This window comes from Ammospiza caudacuta, chromosome 13 (assembly GCF_027887145.1).
Source record: "Ammospiza caudacuta isolate bAmmCau1 chromosome 13, bAmmCau1.pri, whole genome shotgun sequence".
Classification (NCBI taxonomy): domain Eukaryota; kingdom Metazoa; phylum Chordata; class Aves; order Passeriformes; family Passerellidae; genus Ammospiza; species Ammospiza caudacuta.
In genome coordinates, this window is record NC_080605.1 from 21,994,213 (window position 1) to 22,014,864 (window position 20,652).

Here is a 20,652-nt window from a genome sequence, read left to right on the forward strand (position 1 = left end):
GTCCCTGCTTATGTCAGGGGTTTGGAACAAGATGGTCTGGAAGGTCCCTCCCAAGCCAAAACACTGTCACTCTCTGATGTCCGTGTCAGCTGAGCACGCCACAGTTAGCAGTTTGTGTTTGTCAGTGAGAGCAGCAGAGATGCTCTATCCATGCTCTGGACTGACCTGTCTGGGAAATAAGTTCATTAAACCAAGGTCCATGTAGTATTTTATTGTCTTCCTGCAGCCCTTTGTCAGGTGGGACTCATCCACCAGCTTTGCATCCCGGATGGAGCTCCGTGGCATTCCTCTGGTGACCTTCCTTGGTGCTGCCTTTGCACTGCTGGGAGTCCTGTCTTTCCTCTCAGGAAACAGTAGGAATGAGCAAGCTGGTGCAGAGCAATCCCGTTAGGAGCTGGCACAGATGGAGTTGCAGCCCATGCATGCATCCTGAGTGGGAGCTGAGGTCAGCCCCCATCTGGGCTCCATCTCTGCTCTGTGAGCACAGCAGAGTGTGCTGGGCCCAGGGTGTGCTGTGAGCTGGGACTGCCCTCCCTGTGCTCCTGGTGACCCTCCCTGTGCTCCTGGTGACCCTCCCTGTGCTCCTGGTGACCCTTCCTGACCCTCCCTGTGCTCGTGGTGACCCTCCCTGTGCTCCTGGTGACCCTCCCTGTGCTCGTGGTGACCCTCCCTGAGCCAGCTGCACCAGGCCCTGCACGGTGACGCTGGCACAGCTCGGGGCAGCTGAGCTCATCCTGTGCTTCCAGGATTCAGGAGGGCATCAACCCACTGTGGACCTCCCTCCTCCTCCTTCTCTTCCTCCTCCTCCTCCACATGGACCCGAACCTCTCTACACAGGGCCGGGGAGGCTTGGGTTGACACCAGTGACAGCACTTGGGCTGTGGGTCAGGTTTAGGTTTATACCAGTGACAGCACTTGGGCTGTGGGTCAGGTTATAGCTGTGGGTCAGGTTTAAAGCTGTGGGTCAGGTTATAGCTGTGGGTCAGGTTTAAAGCTGTGGGGCAGGTTTATAGCTGTGGGTCGGGTGGTGCTGAGCCTGGCTCAGCCAGCCCTCACCTCCCTGACAGCCGCAGTGTGCTGCCAGCAGCCAGGGCTCAGGCCTCTGTCTTTCTGTGGGCTTTTTTGGCTACTTATCCTGAAAAGGGGAGCATCACAGATTCTTTTTGTTCCAAAGGAGAGACCCTGTGTACAATTAAAACTTGTTTCTGGTAAACCTCATTCCAGGAAAGATGAGCTTTTAACAAAAGGCTTTTGACAGCTGCAGGGTATTTCATTTTTTTAATGCCGAATGAAAAATCAATACATTTTTCTAGGTTATACATATTCAGAACAGGCTTGATATTTCCATTATAATGGAAAATGGGTGTCTGCACATCTCGCCTGTCAGAGCTGCACCGCCACATTTTCCAAGCCACTGCTAAATATTTCAAACCTGATTTGATTGTGGTTCATGACAGCTAATGTTTCTCAGCTCTCAGCCTGCCGGAGGGTGGAGAGGCAGCGCACGCTCTTTCCCATGCCTGCGCTTTCGCCACCCCAGAAATGCCCTTTATCCCCTCGGATAAGAGATCTGGGTTTGCTAAGGAAAACCTGGCTGGGAGAAGAGGAGGTGAGAGGTCGAGCTGTTCAAGCTGGTCTGGATCCCATCAGCATTTGCCGACTTCCCCAGCTCCCAGACTTGCCGGGTCTGGGAAGGGACAGACCCCAGTGCTGTGATCCTGTGCAGCGTGGGTACATTTGGCTGTGTGACTGAGTCAGAGGTTCCCTGACCTCTGCACAAGTCAGATACTTGTGATTTTCCAGACTCTTCTCCTGCTCTTCCCCCTCCTCCCCCCCCACCCCCCCGCTTAGTGAATGGTTTAATTTAAAATTTAAAGGAAATACTGCTCTCTAAAATGATTTATTCATGAAGGAAGCGAAGACTCTGCCTAGGATTTTGTGTGGGGCAGGTGGATTGAGGTGGAAGAGCAGCTCCTTTGGCTCCAGGGCTGCACTTCTTGCTCTCAGTGTTGACCTGGGCCCTGGCAGTGGGAAAATTCCTTTTAAAAGTTATTAATAAACCACCATGGACTCAGGGAGCTCTGGCATGGGAACAGTGTGTGTTGTTTGGGTTTCCCAGGGACATGATCCCCCATACAAATCCCGCAGCAGCAGCTCTTGCACCTCTGAAGTCCAAGCAGAACGTGCAACTTTGGGGAGGAAGGGTCAGGTGCTGGTGAAAAGGTCGAGGTGGTTTCGAAGTTCCCTGCATCTTGCTGACCACTGCTTGGCCAGGAGCTGCTCTTGGGGTGGTCTGCACTGTGCAGGTGGCTCCTGTGAGCCATGGGGATGGTGGTGGGCTCTGCTCAGTGCACTTTGCAGCAGCAGTGGAAGCTCCTGGGTGAATTGAGGGGAGGAGCAGACCTTTCCCTACCAGACTGCTGCCAGCCTGGTCTCAGAGAGGGCGGCCCCAAGGAGCACAGGGACGGAGGATGCATGGATGGATGGAGCGATGGATGGATGGATGGAGCGATGGAGGGATGGAGGGATGGATGGATGGATGGATGGATGGATGGATGGATGGATGATGGATGGATGGATGGATGGATGGATGGATGGATGGATGGATGGATGGAGGGATGATGGATGGATGGATGGATGGATGGATGGAGGGATGATGGATGGATGGATGGATGGATGGATGGATGGATGGATGGATGGATGATGGATGGATGGATGGATGATGGAGGGATGGATGGATGGATGGATGGATGGATGGAGGGATGGATGATGGATGGATGGATGGATGATGGATGGATGATGGATGGATGGATGGATGGATGGATGGATGGATGGATGGATGGATGATGGATGGATGGATGGATGGAGCGATGGATGGATGGATGGATGATGGAGGGATGGATGGATGGATGGATGGATGGATGGATGGATGGATGGAGGATGGATGGAGGAATGGATGGAGGATGGATGGAGCGATGGATGGATGGATGGATGGATGGATGGATGGATGGATGGATGGAGGGATGATGGATGGATGATGGATGGATGGATGATGGATGGATGGATGGATGGATGGATGGATGGATGGATGGATGATGGAGGGATGGATGGATGGATGATGGATGGATGGATGGATGATGGATGGATGGATGATGGATGGATGGATGGATGGATGGATGGATGGATGGATGGATGGATGGGTGGATGGAGCCTTCACACAGGTGTTGGCCTTCCAGACCTGCTCACACCACGGAGCTGCCCCTGTGGCTCAGCAGCAGGATCAGAGAGTGTGGGCACAGAGCTTTCAGGAGCAGGGCCTTGGCTGCTTTTCCTGTCCCTGCTGAGGTCTGCGGGGTGGAGGCTGGGTCAGGCACAGCTGTGGGTGCTGGAGGCAGGTTCTCACTCAGCACACAGAGCCAGCCGGGCTGGGGTGGCTGTCCCCAGCGTCCCTGGGTGGCTGTGCCAGACTGGGCACGGTGAGCAGAGCAGCCTGAGCCTTCCAGAGGGCTGTGCTGGAAGGGGATCACGAGGAGATGGATCAGTGCCTCCCCCTCCCCAGGTATCTGTGCCAGAGGCCCTGGCAGCGAGGGGCTGAGCAGGGGTGGGACAGGACCTGCCCAGGCTGGTTCAGTCTCCCTGGGTACATGTCTTGGACTCTGCTTTAGAAAAACTGCTTTTCAGAATAAAGCTGAGGGTGGAGCAGGAGGAGGGTGTGCAGCTGGATCTGCCCTCTGCCTGGCCGAGGGTGCTGGGGCAGGAGCAGTTGGTGTCTGCAGAGCTCCGTTCCTGCTGCAGGGCTGCGGGGGCTCGGGCCAGGCTGGTGCTGGATGGACATGAGGAGCTGCAGCCCCAGCCGTGCTGGGGACTTGCTGTTTGTAGCCTTGTTTTTTAATCATTTTCTCCCGTTATTGGTATTCATAGCTCACATTTTTCCGGTTACTGTCAGCCTGGGCTTTCATCCATTTTAAAGAGCTATTTTTTCCCTTGTTGATGATGATGATGGTATAAAGACAGATGGTGTAACTGCTTATGAATGTCCTATTTTATTCCCCTCGAACCAGACAGCACACTGGAAGACACGTATTATTTCCACATGCTCAGGTTAGAGCCCAGACAGCGGCTGAGCGTGGCTCGCCCTTCCTCTTCCTCCCATGCCGATGCTGACACCTCCGGGTCGCAGCTGGGAGTGCTGCTGCGCCGGGAGCCCTTTGTTGTGCAGGCGGCGGGCTCTGGGCTGGGGGCTCTGGGCTGGGGGGCTCGGGGATGGGGGATGGGGGATGGGGGATGTGGGCTCTGGGCTGGGGGCTCTGGGATGGGGAGCTCTGGGATGGGGGATGGGGGATGTGGGCTGGGGCTCTGGGCTGGGGGCTCTGGGCTGGGGGGCTCTGGGATGGGGGATGGGGGATGTGGGCTGGGGCTCTGGGCTGGGGGCTCTGGGCTGGGGGGCTCGGGGATGGGGGATGGGGGATGGGGGATGTGGGATGGGGGCTCTGGGATGGGGGCTCTGGGCTGGGGGGCTCGGGGATGGGGGATGTGGGATGGGGGCTCTGGGATGGGGGCTCTGGGATGGGGGATGTGGGATGGGGGCTCTGGGATGGGGGCTCTGGGCTGGGGGGCTCGGGGATGGGGGATGTGGGATGGGGGATGTGGGATGGGGGCTCTGGGATGGGGGCTCTGGGCTGGGGGCTTGCTCAGGGCACTGGTGATGGGCTGTGGCCCATGGGCGCGCTGTCCAGGGGGCCTTGGAGCACCTGAGCCAGCCAAGAATGGTAAAAATTATTATTTAAATTAAATATAGAAACCCATTACCAAAGGTTTTTAATAAAACCAGCAAAACTCTGCTCCCACAGCAGCTGCCCCAGCTGAAGGGACACCCCTGCCCTGTGTGAAGTGGTTTGAGGGCACCAGGGTGGTGGGGTTGGGGTGGGGATGGTTTGTGGTGTTTTTTCCCTAGAGTGGAAAAGAGATTGGAATTTTAATTTCTGAAATGTGAACCCAACTTTCAGAGCCCTTCTCCCAGCAAACCTGAGCACTCAGCTTACATGGCAGACATCTCACCCCTCCACCAGTGATATGTGTCTTTCTACATGTTGGATGCCTTTGTCAGCACTGCCACCCATCTGCCGTCTCACTCCCAATTTAGGCTGTCATATCCTCAAACAGCACTGCTGAGTATCTGCAAGCTGCTAATATATACTTTTAATCTGAATTTCTAGCCCTGTCTTTGTTAGGAGGAGGAGGGGGGTTGGTGCTTGAATCCATTAGGTGGTGCAGGTGAATCTCAGAATTGCTTGGGTTCATGGGGTTTATCATGGCCAGATAATGTGAGTTAAAGTTCTAAACTGTCCTGCCTGAAAATGGGTGTAATGGCCTAAAAGTGCCTCTTTTAGCCCAGTGGTGGGGTAACCCCTGTCAGTTACAGGGACTGTATGTTAGTACCCATGATGGTAGATGACAATGTGTCTGTTGCACCCTGGTGCAGGGGAGGGGTCTGGCAGCCACAGGGCTCTCCCAGAGCCCACCTGAGCAGGTGCCTTGGAGTGGAGCTGCCCCACACACACTGTGCCCATTGTGGGCAGCACCGTGGTGCTCCATGCTCTGTTCTGAGCTTTCAGCGCTTCACTGGGTGTTTCCTCCACGTTTCTGCTCCTCCATGGTGCTGCCTGGCTTTGCAGGCTCTCCCCGTGCTGGGATGAAGGCAGGGCTGCCAGCATGCTCCTCCCTGCCTCATGTCTGGCAGGGCTGCAGCACACCAGCTGCTCCGAGCTCGCTCTGGCCAGGAGGGATGTCATTTGATGCAGGGGCTCTGGCATCTTGGTGAGCAGGGTCAGTTCTGCACCCTGTCACCGGGGCTGAAGAGCTTGACATGGGCATGAGGAGGAAGGATGAGGCTGAAGGTGCTGCAGGTCAGTCAGTTGCTGGTCAGTCGCTCATGCTTCTGTAATCCCTGATGTGGCTGGGTAGAACCTTATTGTATGGAGAACCATGTCACTGTACATGTCACCTCAGGGGCCCTCAGCAGCTCCAGGTGGTAGAAGCAGGCAAGGTTCTTAGGTGTATCTTCATCTCTCAGTTCCTTACAGTTTCTGTCTTGACCAGTGAGCAGCTGTGCTGGGGGATGCTGATGACCCGCCACCCAACGCTTGTGCACAGCCTTTGCTGTTGCTCTCACTCTTTGGCAGCTCTCTGTTCTGTCCTGCCTTCCATGTCCGTGTCACACTTTGTGCCTTTCTTGTTTCAGAAGAACCCAGTGAAGATGTGGAAGGGCCCAATGAAACAGCTGGTGATGCCGAGGAACCTGCCAAGGAGCAAGACAGTGCCGGGGACAAGGACCAGAGTAAATGGACAGGTATGGTTCTGTGATTTAGCAGAGGTGCTGTTTGGTCCCTCGTTTTCTTCAAATGCAGGAAGGGGAGGTGGAAATACCAGAAAACAGTGGTCCACAAAACCGTTCTTACTGACCACCATGTGGCAGTGGCAGTGTGGCACAAGTGTCACCCTCTGTGAAGGCTCTCCCTAGCTGGAGTTGTGGTGGGTCAGGCTGGGCCCTGGGGACTGCTGAGGTTTGTGCTCTCAGAGTGGGCTGAGGTTGCTCTGTGTGTTCCTTCCCATCACATACTGGTTCTTAACCTGGAAATGCAGTTTGGCTTGGCTGTAGGTGGATTTTAGTCTCAGTTCATTGTGTGGGATTGTGTGACGCTGAGCACAACCATTTTGTGAAGTGTCACAGACAGATGTAAGTTTTGTTTATTGATTAAATCTCTTCAGGGGTCAATAGGGGTCTTTGCCCAAACCTGAAACACTTAAAAAAGGCTGATCTGTGCACAAAGATTGTATCTCAAAATATGTAAGGAAAAATGAGGAGCCTACTTTTTAAACCCTTTTCTGTCCAGAAACTCTGAATCTGGATGGTTTAATTTCTTCACCCTGCCGGTGAAATTCCTCACCCAGTGTTGGTGAGCCAAGGAGCAGATCAGAAATGGGACAGCTCCACAGGGTCTGCAAAGGGAGCAGTGTGGGGAGGACACAGAGCAGGCCCATGGGGCGTGGGACAGCCTTGTGCGAGCCAAGGTGTGTGTGATGGGCTGGTGCTGGGCTCAGGCTGCTTCCAAACATGCAACACCACCCTGAGCTTAAAGGCAGATTGTGTTACAATAGCTGCTGCCCAGCCAGTGTGCAAAGGAGGCACACACCTTGCTCTTGTTCCTGCTCTTGTCCCTCCAGAAACATGAGCGTGTTGACAGTCCTGCTGGACCTCAGACGTGGGAAGGACAGGAGCTGGGTCAGGTTATGCCTGACAGCCCCAGGAGAGAAGGTGCAGGGACACAATACTGGTGCAGTGGAGCCGTGAGCAGGGAGGGGAGCAGGCAGCTCAGGAAGCTCTGCTTGCAGGAGGAGGAGGCTGTGACCACAGTGTCATAAAGCTAAAGAGCAGGAAGCCTTCTTTGCCTTTCCCTGACTGAGCAGAGCAGCACAGCCTGGGGAGAGCCTGTCCCCAGGCACCAGGGCATGGTGCATCCCAGACCTGCCAGCTGCTCTCTCTGGTGCTGTGCAGGGAGGGAGGTGCAGTGAGGGTGCTGGGACACACTGAGTGGCACACGCTGCTGGGTGCAGTGAGGGTGCTGGGTGCTGGGACACGGTGCCCGGAGCGTCCCAAACCTGCCGGCTGCTCTCTCTGGTGCTGTGCTGAGAGGGGAGGTGCAGTGAGCACGGGGCTTGTCCCTGACGGGGGAGTGGCTGGGGAGCTGTACACCTGCCACCTCTGTCCCAGATTTCCCCGGGAATTGACCAAACAACTGTTTGTAAGTGCTGATGGGAAGATAATGAGATGAGGAACAGTCGACACAGATTTGTCAAGAACAAATCATGTCAACACGACCCAATTTCCCTTCATGTGAAGAAGGTCCTGTTTGGAGTCAGTGTCTCCTTGGGAAGGCTTTCAGTGCCACTTGTCAGGACAGGCTGAAGTGAAGCACAGACAGAGCAGGGTAGGTGACAATACTGTACCACTGGTGGCTTTCATTAGTGTTGGGAATCTCTCCATTCCTGAGCTGGGGTGCTGGCGAGGCTGAGCAGCAATTCCAGAAAGCCCAAACACCAGGAAAAACCCAGAACAGTGCAACATCAGTCAGGGGGAGAAAATGGAATGAACAGGCTTATTTGACCCCAGAGAAGACCAAGGAGGAGGACAAGATAAGTCTTGTGCATGAAATGCTTCTGAAAGGAAGGAAATTATTTGTTCTCCATGTTGAGGATACAGACAACAAGACACAAAGGGCTTAATTGAAGGGAGAGAGATTGATGTTAGATAACGAATTTTTACAAGTCCTCCTGTACAGCCTGTGGCTTAAGCACTGGAGTGGGTTTTCTGGGAAGGTTCCTCAGAGGTCTTTCAAGAAGATTATAGAGGAGCTGCCATCAGGAGTAGGGCAGGCTCAGTCTGTCCTGCTTTGGAAGGACTGGCTGAACCTCAGGAGAAGCCTCTGAGCCAGGTGTGGAGATGGAGAAGCAGGAGAGGTGTGGGCTGAAAGCCAGTGATGGGGCATGTGAAAGGGGAGGGGTACAGACTTTTTTGCTGCTCACCATCTGCAATTTGATCATTATGTTCCTTAGCAATTACTCCCCTTTGTGCTTTGGTTTCCTCACTGAGCACAGGGATTTATTTCTTGCACTTCCTTAAAGGTTTGCAGGCTCTGTAAGGAGACCCTGAGTTCCTTTGCCCATGTCCCTGCCCCAGCCCAGGGTGAGTGTCTGCACCACGGCGGGCACAGTCCAGGTGCAGCCTGTGCTGGGCTTAGTGTCAGCACCAAGGGGAAAACCTGTCCTCACTGTAAGCCTGTCAGAGCGTCTCAACTGCAAAATAAATGTAGTGATTCATTCTTTGTATTTAAAATGCAGTAATGTGAAGCAGAAACATTTTTTTAGGTGATACTTTTCAATTGAATATACTTGGGGAAAACTCCATCCCATAGAAGGACTCATTGGATCTTGATTTTTACAGAAATCTCTGTGGTTTCTGGAAGGTTCTGGAAGATGGCAGTGCCTCCACACTGGAGCAGGGAGATGCTGTGTGCCTGATGACTCAGTGTTAGACATTATCTTGTCATGGCTAATGTGAGATTCACCACAAGCAAACCAGCAAGAGGGAAAGGAATTGTGGCAGATGCCAATTCCCTTTCTAAGGCAGGATGTAGATGATGGATGCTCAGCTGAAGCCCTGCTCGGTGCAGCACAAGGCCTCTCAGATGTGAAGTGGTGCTGGTTCCTGTCTCTGATGGAGAGCCCCAGCTCCAGCAGTGACCCAGCTACCAGAGGCTTCCTTAATGCACTGTCCGTTGGGTACACGGAGAATATTGGGGGTTTTTCCACAAAAACAAGAAACAAAGTCTACTTAAAATATAGATTGAGATGAAATCTTTCTGGAGGACTGGCCTGAAGGGCTTTTATTTTTGTTAATGATTTTTTTTCTTTTTTTTTTTTTTTTTTTTGTCTGTGATGCTCACCTAACAGAGCAATTAGTGCAATGGACCGTCCCTGATTCGAATCCGTGGTAGATTGCTATTAAAGGAAGTATTAATGGGCTGCTGAGAGCTGGGAAATTGTTGCAGAAAAGTGTGTTTATGGAGTATGGTGCTGGCAGGCATGATTTCAATTGGATTTGACATGTTTAACATAAATGTATACTGCACAGCTCCTGCAGTTTATGAATAATTCCTACAGGCGGACTGCCTTTCTAATTACTGAAATTGAAAAAAACAGGTCAGGCACATCCTGACGGAAATCTATTCCTGCTCCTCCCCCCGGCTGCTTTTTGCTGTTTTTTTTTAATATCTGGCGTTTGTGGAGCACTTAATGGCCGGGATGTTGTGGGCCTGGGAGGCTGCAGGAGGGGCCCAGGGCACGGCGGAGCCGCTCGGCCCCAGAGCCGGGGAGAGGGCAGGAGACAGCGCTGGGAGCTGCCTGCCCCCGGGTCTTTGCAAGGATGTGTGGAACACAGAGGGCTCCTGGGGGCGGCTCCAGCCCAGAAACACACCTGGGCTGGGCGCTGAGCGCGGGCAGGCCGGGCCCTGCCAGCCTGGCGGTGCTGCAGGGGGGTCTGCCAGGCAAAGCCCCCTCAGGAGCCCCTGGTGCTGCCTGGCATCTCTGCCGGGTGTTCCGTGTCCATGTGGAGCAAGGCAGGGAAGCCTGGTGGCGGCTGGAGCTGCTGGATATGAATATTTAATAGTAATTCAGCTGTGGGTACTCGCTGCAGGTGGGAAGGTGTGACACAGCATTAAAAAACAAATTATTCAGCCATTTTTGGGGCTGTGAAGCAGGAGTGCACCGAGCATGGGGCATTTACCTGTGAGCTGAGGTACTGTCAGATACAGAGCTGAGAAATGCTGCAGGGCAGCAGGTAGTGCACAGGCCTGATGGTGTGGCCACAGCAGCTGATGGAGTGGAGGCTCCTTCAGGGAGTGGGGAATTAAACAGACGAGGTTTGGGGAGGAAGTGTTGGCTGTGTGTTGCTGAGGAGGTGGCAGTGCTGCAGCAGCTCTGGGTGCCCCGTGACCTTCCCTGGCAGAACGTGTGGGCTCTGGCCATTCCTGCATCAAGGCAGTTTCTGGAGAATGGATGAAGCAGATAAAGTAGCCCTGGATTTCAGGGGACACACAGGTACATTGATGGCACAGGGCTGTGTGGCACACTAGCACAGTAGCAGCTCCCACTGCTCTGAGGACTTGTGGAGCTGAGTGATGGCTCCAAGAACACACTGAGGTGATTTGAGGAAGGAGGCACCACCAAATGCAGAATGCTATTTTCCATCAGGCAGTGAACTTGCTGAGAACTTCCCCAGGCCAGCAGCTGGACTTCGTGGCAAGGAGTGTTTTGGACTCCGGTGGTGTTTAAATCAATGGCAGTAGCAGAAACCCTACTGTAAATTTCTAGGGCAAGTGGCAAGCTGGTTTACGGAATGCAGGGAGATGAGAACCTCTGGCTTACGGAAAGCAGCATGAATTAATAATCATTTAATTGGCTTTTCCATTATGTTGCTTGGTTGGAAGATGGAAGTTTAGATTAAGGGGCTGTCAGTGATACTTTAGCTAAAAGAATCTGATGGGTAGGAGGTGGGTGGTGACTTCCTTCCCACCAGGATGGAGACCAGCAGTTCAGGGGATCCGTGCTGGCTTTGCCTCTGGAACCAGCAAAGGAAAGGCCCCCACTGGCAAGGAAGTGCCCACCTCACCTCTGGGGTGTAGCCAGGGAGGATCTCTCCTCCTCCCAAGGAAAGCAGAAGCTGCTGAGAAGAGTCAGAAGAGCAGCAGATCTCCAGAGGTGCTGTGGCAGCCCCACCCCTTCGCACTTGGCTTTAGGGGACATTCGTTGGGAAACACAGGTCTCAGTGAATCTGAACTAAATCCATTTAAAGAGTCAAAGCAATAACACTACTATCTGATACGCAGATGTACATCATACTTAAAAGCAAATTCCTGTGTCTGCCCTGCCAGGCCTGGGCCTGGAAGCAAGATGCTGGCACAGGTGGTGTCCCCGTGTGCTCACGGTCACTGAGCCCTTACAGGCCATGGCCTTCGGCATGTTCTGAGCTCAGGACATTCTGTCCTGGCCTCTCTGCACACACAGAAGGTCCCAGGCTATGCTAAGAGTTCTGCAGGCAGACGCCAAGCCATGTCCTCATTTCTCCTGGTAGCAGAGAGTTCTTAATTCCTCTGATCATCTGTGATGTGGACTGAATGTGTCATTTTGTGCATTTGATTGTTTATCAACAACAAACTTCAATCTCGGTGTTAAAATTTCCAGCTGAGCTGTCAACTCAAAAACTAATACTTAAAATATCCTATGTGCAACAAATCAGTTATTCTTGGGTCTGGACAATCATCAATAATTCCAGTTTTGAAGGATTACGGTTATGGGGTTGGACTAAGTGATTTAATGAAACTGGACACTTAGGAGATGGTACATTTTAATTACCTGTTACTAATTCTAAGCAGGCTGCTTCACAGTAGAAAGGAGAAGAGAAAATACCCTGCTGTGACTCCTGAGGTTGGAGCTGGTGTTCAGCAGCCTGGGGTAGCTGATGGTTGGGCTGAATTGAGTCACTGCATCCAGAAGCACTCCCTGGTGAGCAGCTGGCAGTGCCCAGGGACACAGTGTGACCAACAGGAGCTACAGTCACCCCCAGGTCTAAAGGGACCCAAAGCTGTGGCTGTCACTGCCACCCTGCCCAGTGCAGGTCTAGAGCAGGACTGCCATGGCTGTGCCACCCACCCTGGCAGGCCTGAGCTCCCCAGCTGCTCTTGCCAGCACCCAGCAGCCTGGTGGGGCTGGCTTGTCAGTGTCCGGGCTCACACTGAGGGCTGGACCGTGCAGCAGTGATCAGGCCCCTGACAAAGGCCACTCACATCACACAGGGCTCACGCAGGGCATTTTAAGGCAGGGTGGTCCTTCACCCACCAGTGCTGGCTCCTGGTGGGTCTCTGCCCCCCAAACCCTCCAGGAGGGACTGTGTTTCTCAATGGAGGAGCAGCAGAGTGGTGCCATGCTCCCAATGCTCCAAGCACATTTATTACTGGAAGCAGGGAAGGTCAGCTCTGGCCCTGCAAACATCTTAAAGCCATTTCCAGTTCTGAATCTGGGTTCAAGCAACAGCCCATCATTCTGTGAGGGCAGAGCAGGGTCTGTGATGGTGTCAGCAGTCAGCACTGACACTGCAGGCTCCTTCCACCCCTGGTTTGGCTGGTTTTGTGGAGTTGGCAGCAAGCAGAGTGCTGGGTTTGTAGCCCAGGTGCAGCCAGCACTGTCCATGCACGCGTGGAGGTGCTGCCCAGCCAGGCATGAAGCACCAGGCATGCAGCCAGCAGTGCTGTGGGGAACAAGGGCACTTCCAAGCCCATTCAGTATGGACAGGCCTACCAGGAGAAATTCAGCAGTCCCAGATCAAATCCTCTGATCCCTGCCTCCCTCTGGCAGTACCTCTACCTGTGCTTGTTTTCCCTCTCCCAGAACTTATTTTGCCTCTATTCAGCTGAATGCAGCGATGGGGACTGGCAGGGAAGGTAGTTGGGAATGTTTGGGAATACAGCTCGTGGCAGTGCACAGAAGGCTCTTTGGGAAGGAAGCAGTTTGCTGGGATCTGACTCTTGGCGGTAGCATCTGAAACAAGGAGCAGATACCAGCGGGTTCACAAGTTGAGTGGGAGAAAGGGGGAAGAGTGTGGGGGACTGGCCTGAGAACGCTACAGCGCCTTGTTAATCGGCAGCTGATCCATCATATTAAATATCCAGCTGTCAGATATTACCTTTCAAGTGAAAATGAATAACTCCCATTAAGGGCAAAATGGGTTTGAAGTCGATTCGAGACAGATTAAAGTACCGTTATGAATGTGTGTTCGGGGAGGAGGAGACGGGGGCTGTGTATAATATACTTGTCCTTACAGTTTTTAAATAATAGATGTCCCACAAATTTATGTACTGAAGGCAGCCAGGGTTTTGGGGGAGGAGAAAGGTCAGGGATGTGCTTCTCCCAGTGCCACAATTCGTGGAGTGTTTTGCTGTTGACTTTAGGGCTCATTTGCCTTCATCGGTTTGGCTGAACAAAACAGCCTTTTCTGGGATTATCACAGTGGGAATGTTTGGGTCCCCTTGGCCGGGTCCTGCCAAAATTGGGATTTTGGCAGGACCATGTGCTAGGAAGCACCAGAAATGCTCATTCCTCTGGAGGCATGGACTGAGCCAGCCAGAGCCATCCCAGCAGCACCACTGCTGCCATGGATTGGGCTGGCAGCCACGACCACCAGCCCTCTCCAGGGCAAATGCATTCCAGGGTGTCCCTGTGTAGAATGTCCTGGGTCAGCCAGGGCTGAGAGTTCCACCTTGCCAAGCAAGTCCAGCTGCCCCTGGAGGTGACACATGGGCCTTCACCGTCTGGCCAAGCATCTGTGTGCGCAGTGCAGCCTGCAGGCTGTAAGCATCCCCCAGAGACAGCTGAGATCTTTCTGCTTCTGGCCACCAGTGACACAGTTCCCGTGCTCTGGGAGATCAGCAAGAGGGAGCTGGTTGTGGCCTGGTGTGCACTGAGGACAGTCCTCAGAGTCATCCTCTTCCAAGTCCTTAGCGTGTGTGTGTCAAGCAGTAAATGGAAGCCCAGCCATCATGCAGCCCAGGCTCTCTGGGGTGTGCTGACGGTCCTGGCTTTCTGTTGCAGCACCAGCCAGCCAGCCAGAGAAGGAGCTGACAGAGCCTCCAGCATCCTCCAAGCGGATTTCGTTCCCCAGCAGCTCTGAGTCACCTCTCTCCTTTAAGTGGTCAAAAACTTCAGAGGAGACCAAATCAGAGCAGGTAAGGTGGAAGAACCCATCTCTCTGTGCAGGTAATGTGTTTCCAATGTGCCAAAAGCAAACAGTAAAATGGGAGGAAGAGGATGAAAGGCAGTAACTGGTAGTAAAGGCATCAAATTATTGAAGCCTGTCTGTAAGAGAGGAAAGTAGCACGTGGAAGAGCTGTGTGATTCATTTGTCTGCTCTGCAGATGTACCAGTGTCCGTACTGCAAGTACAGCAACACAGACGTGAACCGGCTGCGGGTGCACGCCATGACCCAGCACTCGGTGCAGCCCATGCTCCGCTGCCCCCTCTGCCAGGACATGCTCAACAACAAGATCCACCTGCAGCTGCACCTCACCCACCTGCACAGCGTGTCACCCGACTGCGTCGAGAAACTCATCATGACGGTAAGTGGCTGTGTGGGCAAGCATGCCCGCTGCCATCCTGGCACGCCCACTGCCATCCCGGCACGCCCACTGCCAGCCCAGCCTGCCCACTGCCATCCCGGCACACCCACTGCTATCCTGGCACGCCCACTGCCAACCCAGCCTGCCCACTGCCATCCTGGCACGCCCACTGCCAACCCAGCCTGCCCACTGCCATCCCGGCACACCCACTGCTATCCTGGCACACCCACTGCCAACCCAGCCTGCCCACTGCCATCCCAGCACACGCACTGCCATCCCGGCACACGCACTGCTATCCTGGCACACCCACTGCCATCCCGGCACGCCCACTGCCATCCCAGCACACGCACTGCCATCCCGGCACACGCACTGCCATCCTGGCACACTCACTGCCATCCTGGCACGCCCACTGCCATCCCAGCACATGCACTGCTATCCTGGCACACCCACTGCCATCCTGGCATGCCCACTGTTATCGTGGCACACCCACTGCCATCCCAGCACGCCCACTGCCATCCCGGCACACCCACTGCCATCCTGGCATGCCCACTGTTATCGTGGCATACCCACTGCCATCCCAGCCTGCCCACGTCCATCCCCACAAGGATGAGGAGCACAGAGTTCTGTGGCAGCAGCCCCTTCACCTGTCAGAGCTCTGCCATCGAGGTTTGCTGCACCCTGGTATGTTGTGTCCCTGCTTGAGCCCTGTGAAGCTCAACTGTTGAGTGATCTCACTGTGAAATCAGGAGAAATACAATTTCCTTAACATTATGAGGTCAGTGCCTCAGATGGCAGCTTGTGCAAAAGCTTCTGGAATATCCAGCAGCTGATGGGATATATTGTCCCTGTTGTTTCTTTGGTATAATACTCAAGGCAAGGCTGTGTCTACATTTAAGAACTTGTCATTAAGTATATAAGTGTTTCTTTTGATTCCTACCAGTTTTTTCTCTTTGTGTTTCTTTTTTTGCACCCTGTTCCTGCCTGTTTTCTCCCTTCCTTGCCAGCTCTTGGCACTGGGGGTGAATAACAGGGTGTTTGTTGTAACGCTGGTGTTCTTCACCAGCTCCCTCCTGTGTCATCTTCTGAGCAAGCAGACACAACATGACCCAGCTGTTCTCTTACAGTTTTCTTGTCTTCTCTTTCTGTCACTCCTCCTCTCTACAACTCCCTGAAAGAAGGTTGGAGCCAGGTAGGCTAGGTCTCTAGGTCTCTTCTCCCACGAAACAAGTGACAGGACAAGAGGACTGGCTGCAAGCTGCACCAGGAGAGGTTTAGATTGGATGCCAGGAAAAAAATTCTTCATGGAAAGGGCTGGAAAGCCCTGGCACAGGCTGCCTCTGGAAGCAGTCACCACTACGGATGGAGTCGCCATCCCTGGCAGTGTTCAAAAATCATGTGGATGTGGCATTTGAGGACACAGTTGAACCATGGTGGTGGTGTTAGGTTGATGGCTGGACTTGGAAGACGAAGGGTCTTTTCCAGCTTTAATGATTCTGTGATTCCTTTTGTGACTCTTTGAAGACAGGAGTGACAGAGTCACGGAATCATGAGTGGTCGTGGGAGGGACCACTGGAGCTGCTCCAGTCCAACCCCCCTGCTCAGGCAGGGTCCCTTGAGCATGTTGCTCAGGATTGTGTCCAGACAGCGTTTGAGCATCTCCAGGAAAGGAGATTCTCTCTGGCAGCCTGTTCCAGTTCCCACTCCATCCGTGCCTTTATGTTCTTACCTTCCTGCTGGGCACTGCTAGCTGCCTGTCTCCTCAGGGCTTCTCAGGATGAGCTCTGCCCTGCCCGTGCCCCTGGCTCACAGAGCTGTCCCATCCACTCACCACGGCCTCTGTGACTTGTGTCCATTTCACTGGGGCTGCTCAAGTGTGGAAATACCTTCTGAGGGTGTGAACGGCCCTTGTTCATCTCTTAGCTACATTGGTGGCAGCTGTTCTGGCTTTCTAAGAGCAGCAAGCAGAAGCCAAGCCCCTTCCCTAGGCCAGCAGGCGTAACCAGCTTGCTCAGGGTAGCTGTCATGCTGGTGTGAGGGGTTTGCTTTGAGCCACGCAGGGTGCCTGGGCAGGGTGTGGGGTCTGGAGCAGGACTGTTGGCCGGTCTGTCCTCAAGCACATCTGTGTCCTCCAGGATATGAGGGAATGGGAGGAGCTCAGGCCGCTGCAGAGCAGGTGGGCACAGTCCCTCAGGTGAGCCCTCTGCCGTGCTAGGGTAGGGCCACAGGGCTCTGCACGGCTGGCAGAGACTGGCCCAGCCACGATGCTCGTCCTCATGCGTGTTCCTGGTTTTCCCACCTTCCCTCCCTTTGGCACCTAGGCACAGCTGTGGGAAGGCTGCCTCTCCTCCTCCGGGTCTCACAGCGCGGGGTGAAGAAGCCGGGTCTGTTTGTATTCTGTGACAATATTGTGAGGCACCGGTGTGGGTTGTGCAGAACAGGCAGCAGGGAGGCCTGGCGGGGCTCGTTCTCCTGAGGATCCGTCTGGCTCTGGCGGGTGTGAGCAGCCCGTGGCGGGGCCGGGTCCCTCTCGAGCGGCGTCTGCTCCGTGCTGGAGGAGGCTGCAGTTAATAACACCTTATCAGACGCCGTGCAGGAACCTGCAGTGCCTAATATGTCTGTTGCCATGGCAACGCTCCTGCCTGCGCTCAGCATCTCCCGCTGCCTGCTCTGCTCCCTCCTTCCCATATCAGCGAGCAGCCGGGCTGGCTGCCCCACGGGACCCCTGGCCTCCCACTGGCCCCACGGCAGGGACAGGGCTGCCTGGGGAACAGAGCACACGCCGTGCCCCGCTGCCCCACGGGGACGGGGGCTCACGCTGTCCTCCCATCTCCTGCAGCTTGCCTTTCGTGGGGCTGGTGGGTGCAGGTAGCCATGGTCTCTCTGTGGCATCGAGGCCTCTCTGGGCAGGGCCGGGTGCCATCGTGCCCATTGCAGCCTCTGCCTGCCTGCTGGACTCAGAGGGGCTGCAAGGAGGGTGAAGTGCAGTTCACCTGTGCAGGTGATTACAGGACTGATGGGCTGGAGCTGGAGGGAGGATGGCTTCCCGAGAGCCTCTGGGAGTGGGAGCTCTCCCTCCTCCCACAGCCAGCCTTAGCCTTCTACACATTTCTGTCTCGTCATCTCTGCTGCCAGCTTTCTCTTCCTCAGTTTAGGGCATCTTCCCAGTGTTCCAGTCATCTTTCCATCTTTTTCTTTTCTCCCTTGCTCCAGGAATCATTCCTGCCCATCCCTACCATCTCACTTCCCCCTCCTGCTATCTTTACATTTTTACCCTCTTCCCCATTGTCTTTTCTTATTGCTCTCTCCCTTCTGCTGTCACTCAATTTTTCTCTCTCCCTCCTTTTCGCCCCCTCCCTCTCCCCCCTTTCCCTCTCACTCTGTGTCTCATTCTCCATCTCGGATGAAGGTAATGAAAATAATCGGGCTTCATTAATTCTGAGCCCTGTGAGATGATAGCCATTTGGAGCCATGTTTGCCAATTAGATGGTCTAAATTAGAAGTGACCTTGGTATACTGCCATCACTTTGCCTCTCAGAGTCTAATGAAGCTTTTCACTCCAGCACCCTCTCTCTCTCTCTTTGCAATGGAAATTACCTCCTTTGTCTGGTGGGGAACCTTCCCTCCCGTCTGTAATTCCCCTGGTTTCATAGACATGGGGACAGTGATATATCTCCTCAGACCTCTTCTAGAGGTTTTCTTTTCCGGAGCCACATGATTTCAGCATTTTGGGGTATATTCAGGGGAACCATGGCCTCGTTTGGTGTCCATGGACAGTCAGCACAGGCAGTGTGGTGTGAGAGGAGCTGGCTGCTCACACCAGCCAGGAGGAATTGTGTGGACATGTCAGCAGTGTGCAGGTGTTACACTGATGGCTGTTGGGCTCTGAGCCTCCAGCCCTGCACGCCAGCAGCTCTGCAGTTGTTTGTTAAAACCCAGTAGATCCAGTGGTGGTTGGAGCCGTGTGTGTCACTGCTGGCGGCTGTCACAGTGGGCAGTGGGCCCTTTGGTTGTTCTGCAGAGGGGTGACAGGCTTGTAGGTGTCAGGGTGTGAGCATGCTGGTGGGGCAGGGAGGCAGGAGACCTGACCCATCAGCGCTCAGGTGCTCTGTACAGTCATTGCCAGGCCACCGTGTCCATGGAAATGGCCACCAAAGTGGGGTCCACCTGCCTCTCCACGCATGTCCTCATCATAAAGACATTTTGTCTGCTGAAGGGGTCCGAATTTCGCCCAAAACGTGGGGTTCTTGGAAGCAGAGAGGCTTGTCCAGCAACTTCGCATCTTTTAAGGACTTTCTGGGTGGTAACAAGAGGAGAACTTAGAGGGACCTTAGCTGTCAGAGCTGCAGGGGATGGTGCTCAGGCTGGGCACAGGGGTGGATCTGGGGTGACTGAGACAGAGGTGCCGTGCTGTAGTGAGCTTTGCTGGTGACTTGTGGGCCAGGAGATGGTAGCTGCAGCCACAGTGGGGATGGGTTTGGTGTTGGACAGAAAAGAACAGGCATGAACAGGAGAAGGGAAGGGAGGAGACAAACCGCATTTGTTGAACTCACAGCTGAGGGCTGTGTTTCAGTAATGGCTCACACTGACTGATGTGTTGCCGTTGTGAAACAGTGTTGGAGCCATTGAAACTGAGGAGGAGGAGGGGGTGCCAGGCTGAGGAGGGATGCCAGGATGACACACCTGCAGGTAGCTGCAGGTGAGAGGGAGGAGGAGAGCGTTTGACAGCCGCACGCACTGACACGGGCTGTGCTGCAGTGAACACGCTCACAGAACAGTTGCTGCCATGAGATACATCTGCAGTACAAGGTGCTGTGTCGCTGAGCACTGCTCCTGTCACACCTGCCACGAGCCGTGGGCCTCTGCACCTTCCTGCCCCATCGTGCTCCCATGCTGGGTTTGTACAAAAAGCAGCCCTCAGAATGCGAGGTGAATTCTGCAGGTCCAAAGAAATGAGATGCCCTCAGATGCCTTTGCAGTCTGAAAGGACAAACCCCTCGAAAAAGGCAGTCTGGAATTCTGTGCCAGTGCAGAGTGATTTGGGATGTGCAGATCATTTGCACTCATATCTTTGCCATCTGCTCAGGGCTGGTCCATGGGGATGAAAGGACGCAGGGTCCTGCCCTGGATCATGGTGTAGGAGAGGGACAGGAGTCTGTCCCTGTCTGTCCTCTGGCTGGATGGAGCCAGAGGACTAGAGTGAGTCCAGCTGCTGAGCAGTGCCTTCTTTCCAGTGGTTTGATCCCCAAGGACAGCCCACAGCTGTACTGCTGCAGTTCCCGCATCCATACCCAGAATTTCTAGTTCTCTGCACTTTTTTCCAAGCTTTTTTTCCATTTGTCTTTGGGAATTTTGTGCCTGTAGCAATTTAATGTACCACAGCCTTTTTTTTTTTCCTTTATTTTTTTTTTTCTTTTTTCCTTTTTTTTTTCCTCCCCGTGGTGGAGGGAGGATGGAAAGAAGGGAAGGAATGGTGGCTGTGGAGATGCAGGTAGATAAAGGTAATTACTTAAACACATATAGGGCAGGACTTACAGGTTTGGAGCCCCAGATTAAGATGCAGAGGAGCATGTGAGGTTGATGATTATATTTCGGGGAGAGTTAATTGACGGAAGGTGAAGGCAGACAAAGAACCGCTGCTTACTGCCTTCTTGAATCCCAATCAGGAATTATGATTAAAGACGCGGCGAGACAACAGAGGCCTGATGAATTGGTGTCTTTTTTTTTTCTTTTTTGCCGTCATTCACACTTGATTGACTTCAACCTTTCAAGTGCAAAAGTCTCTCTTTTCCATTATTATTCATAGCCATCTGAGTTTTTCTAATTAAAGTGTATGAAAACAATTACTGATCCGTCGTACTGAGCGTGGTGGTGGGGACGGCTGCCGTACTGTAACGCCTATGAAAAGCCACAGCTCTATAATGATGTG

The 20,652-nt window shown here is 53.8% G+C and overlaps 1 protein-coding gene across 1 annotated transcript in view; it reads left to right on the forward strand.

Annotated features, from left to right (window-relative positions):
• ZFHX3 (zinc finger homeobox 3) overlaps positions 1-20,652 on the forward strand; it is a 121,893-nt gene that overhangs the window by 88,184 nt on the left and 13,057 nt on the right. Inside the window, exons 5-7 of the mRNA XM_058813754.1 lie at positions 6,242-6,349; positions 14,203-14,336; positions 14,526-14,726. Of these exons, the coding sequence (XP_058669737.1) occupies positions 6,242-6,349; positions 14,203-14,336; positions 14,526-14,726 (443 nt within the window). The remainder of the gene's footprint in view (positions 1-6,241; positions 6,350-14,202; positions 14,337-14,525; positions 14,727-20,652) is intronic.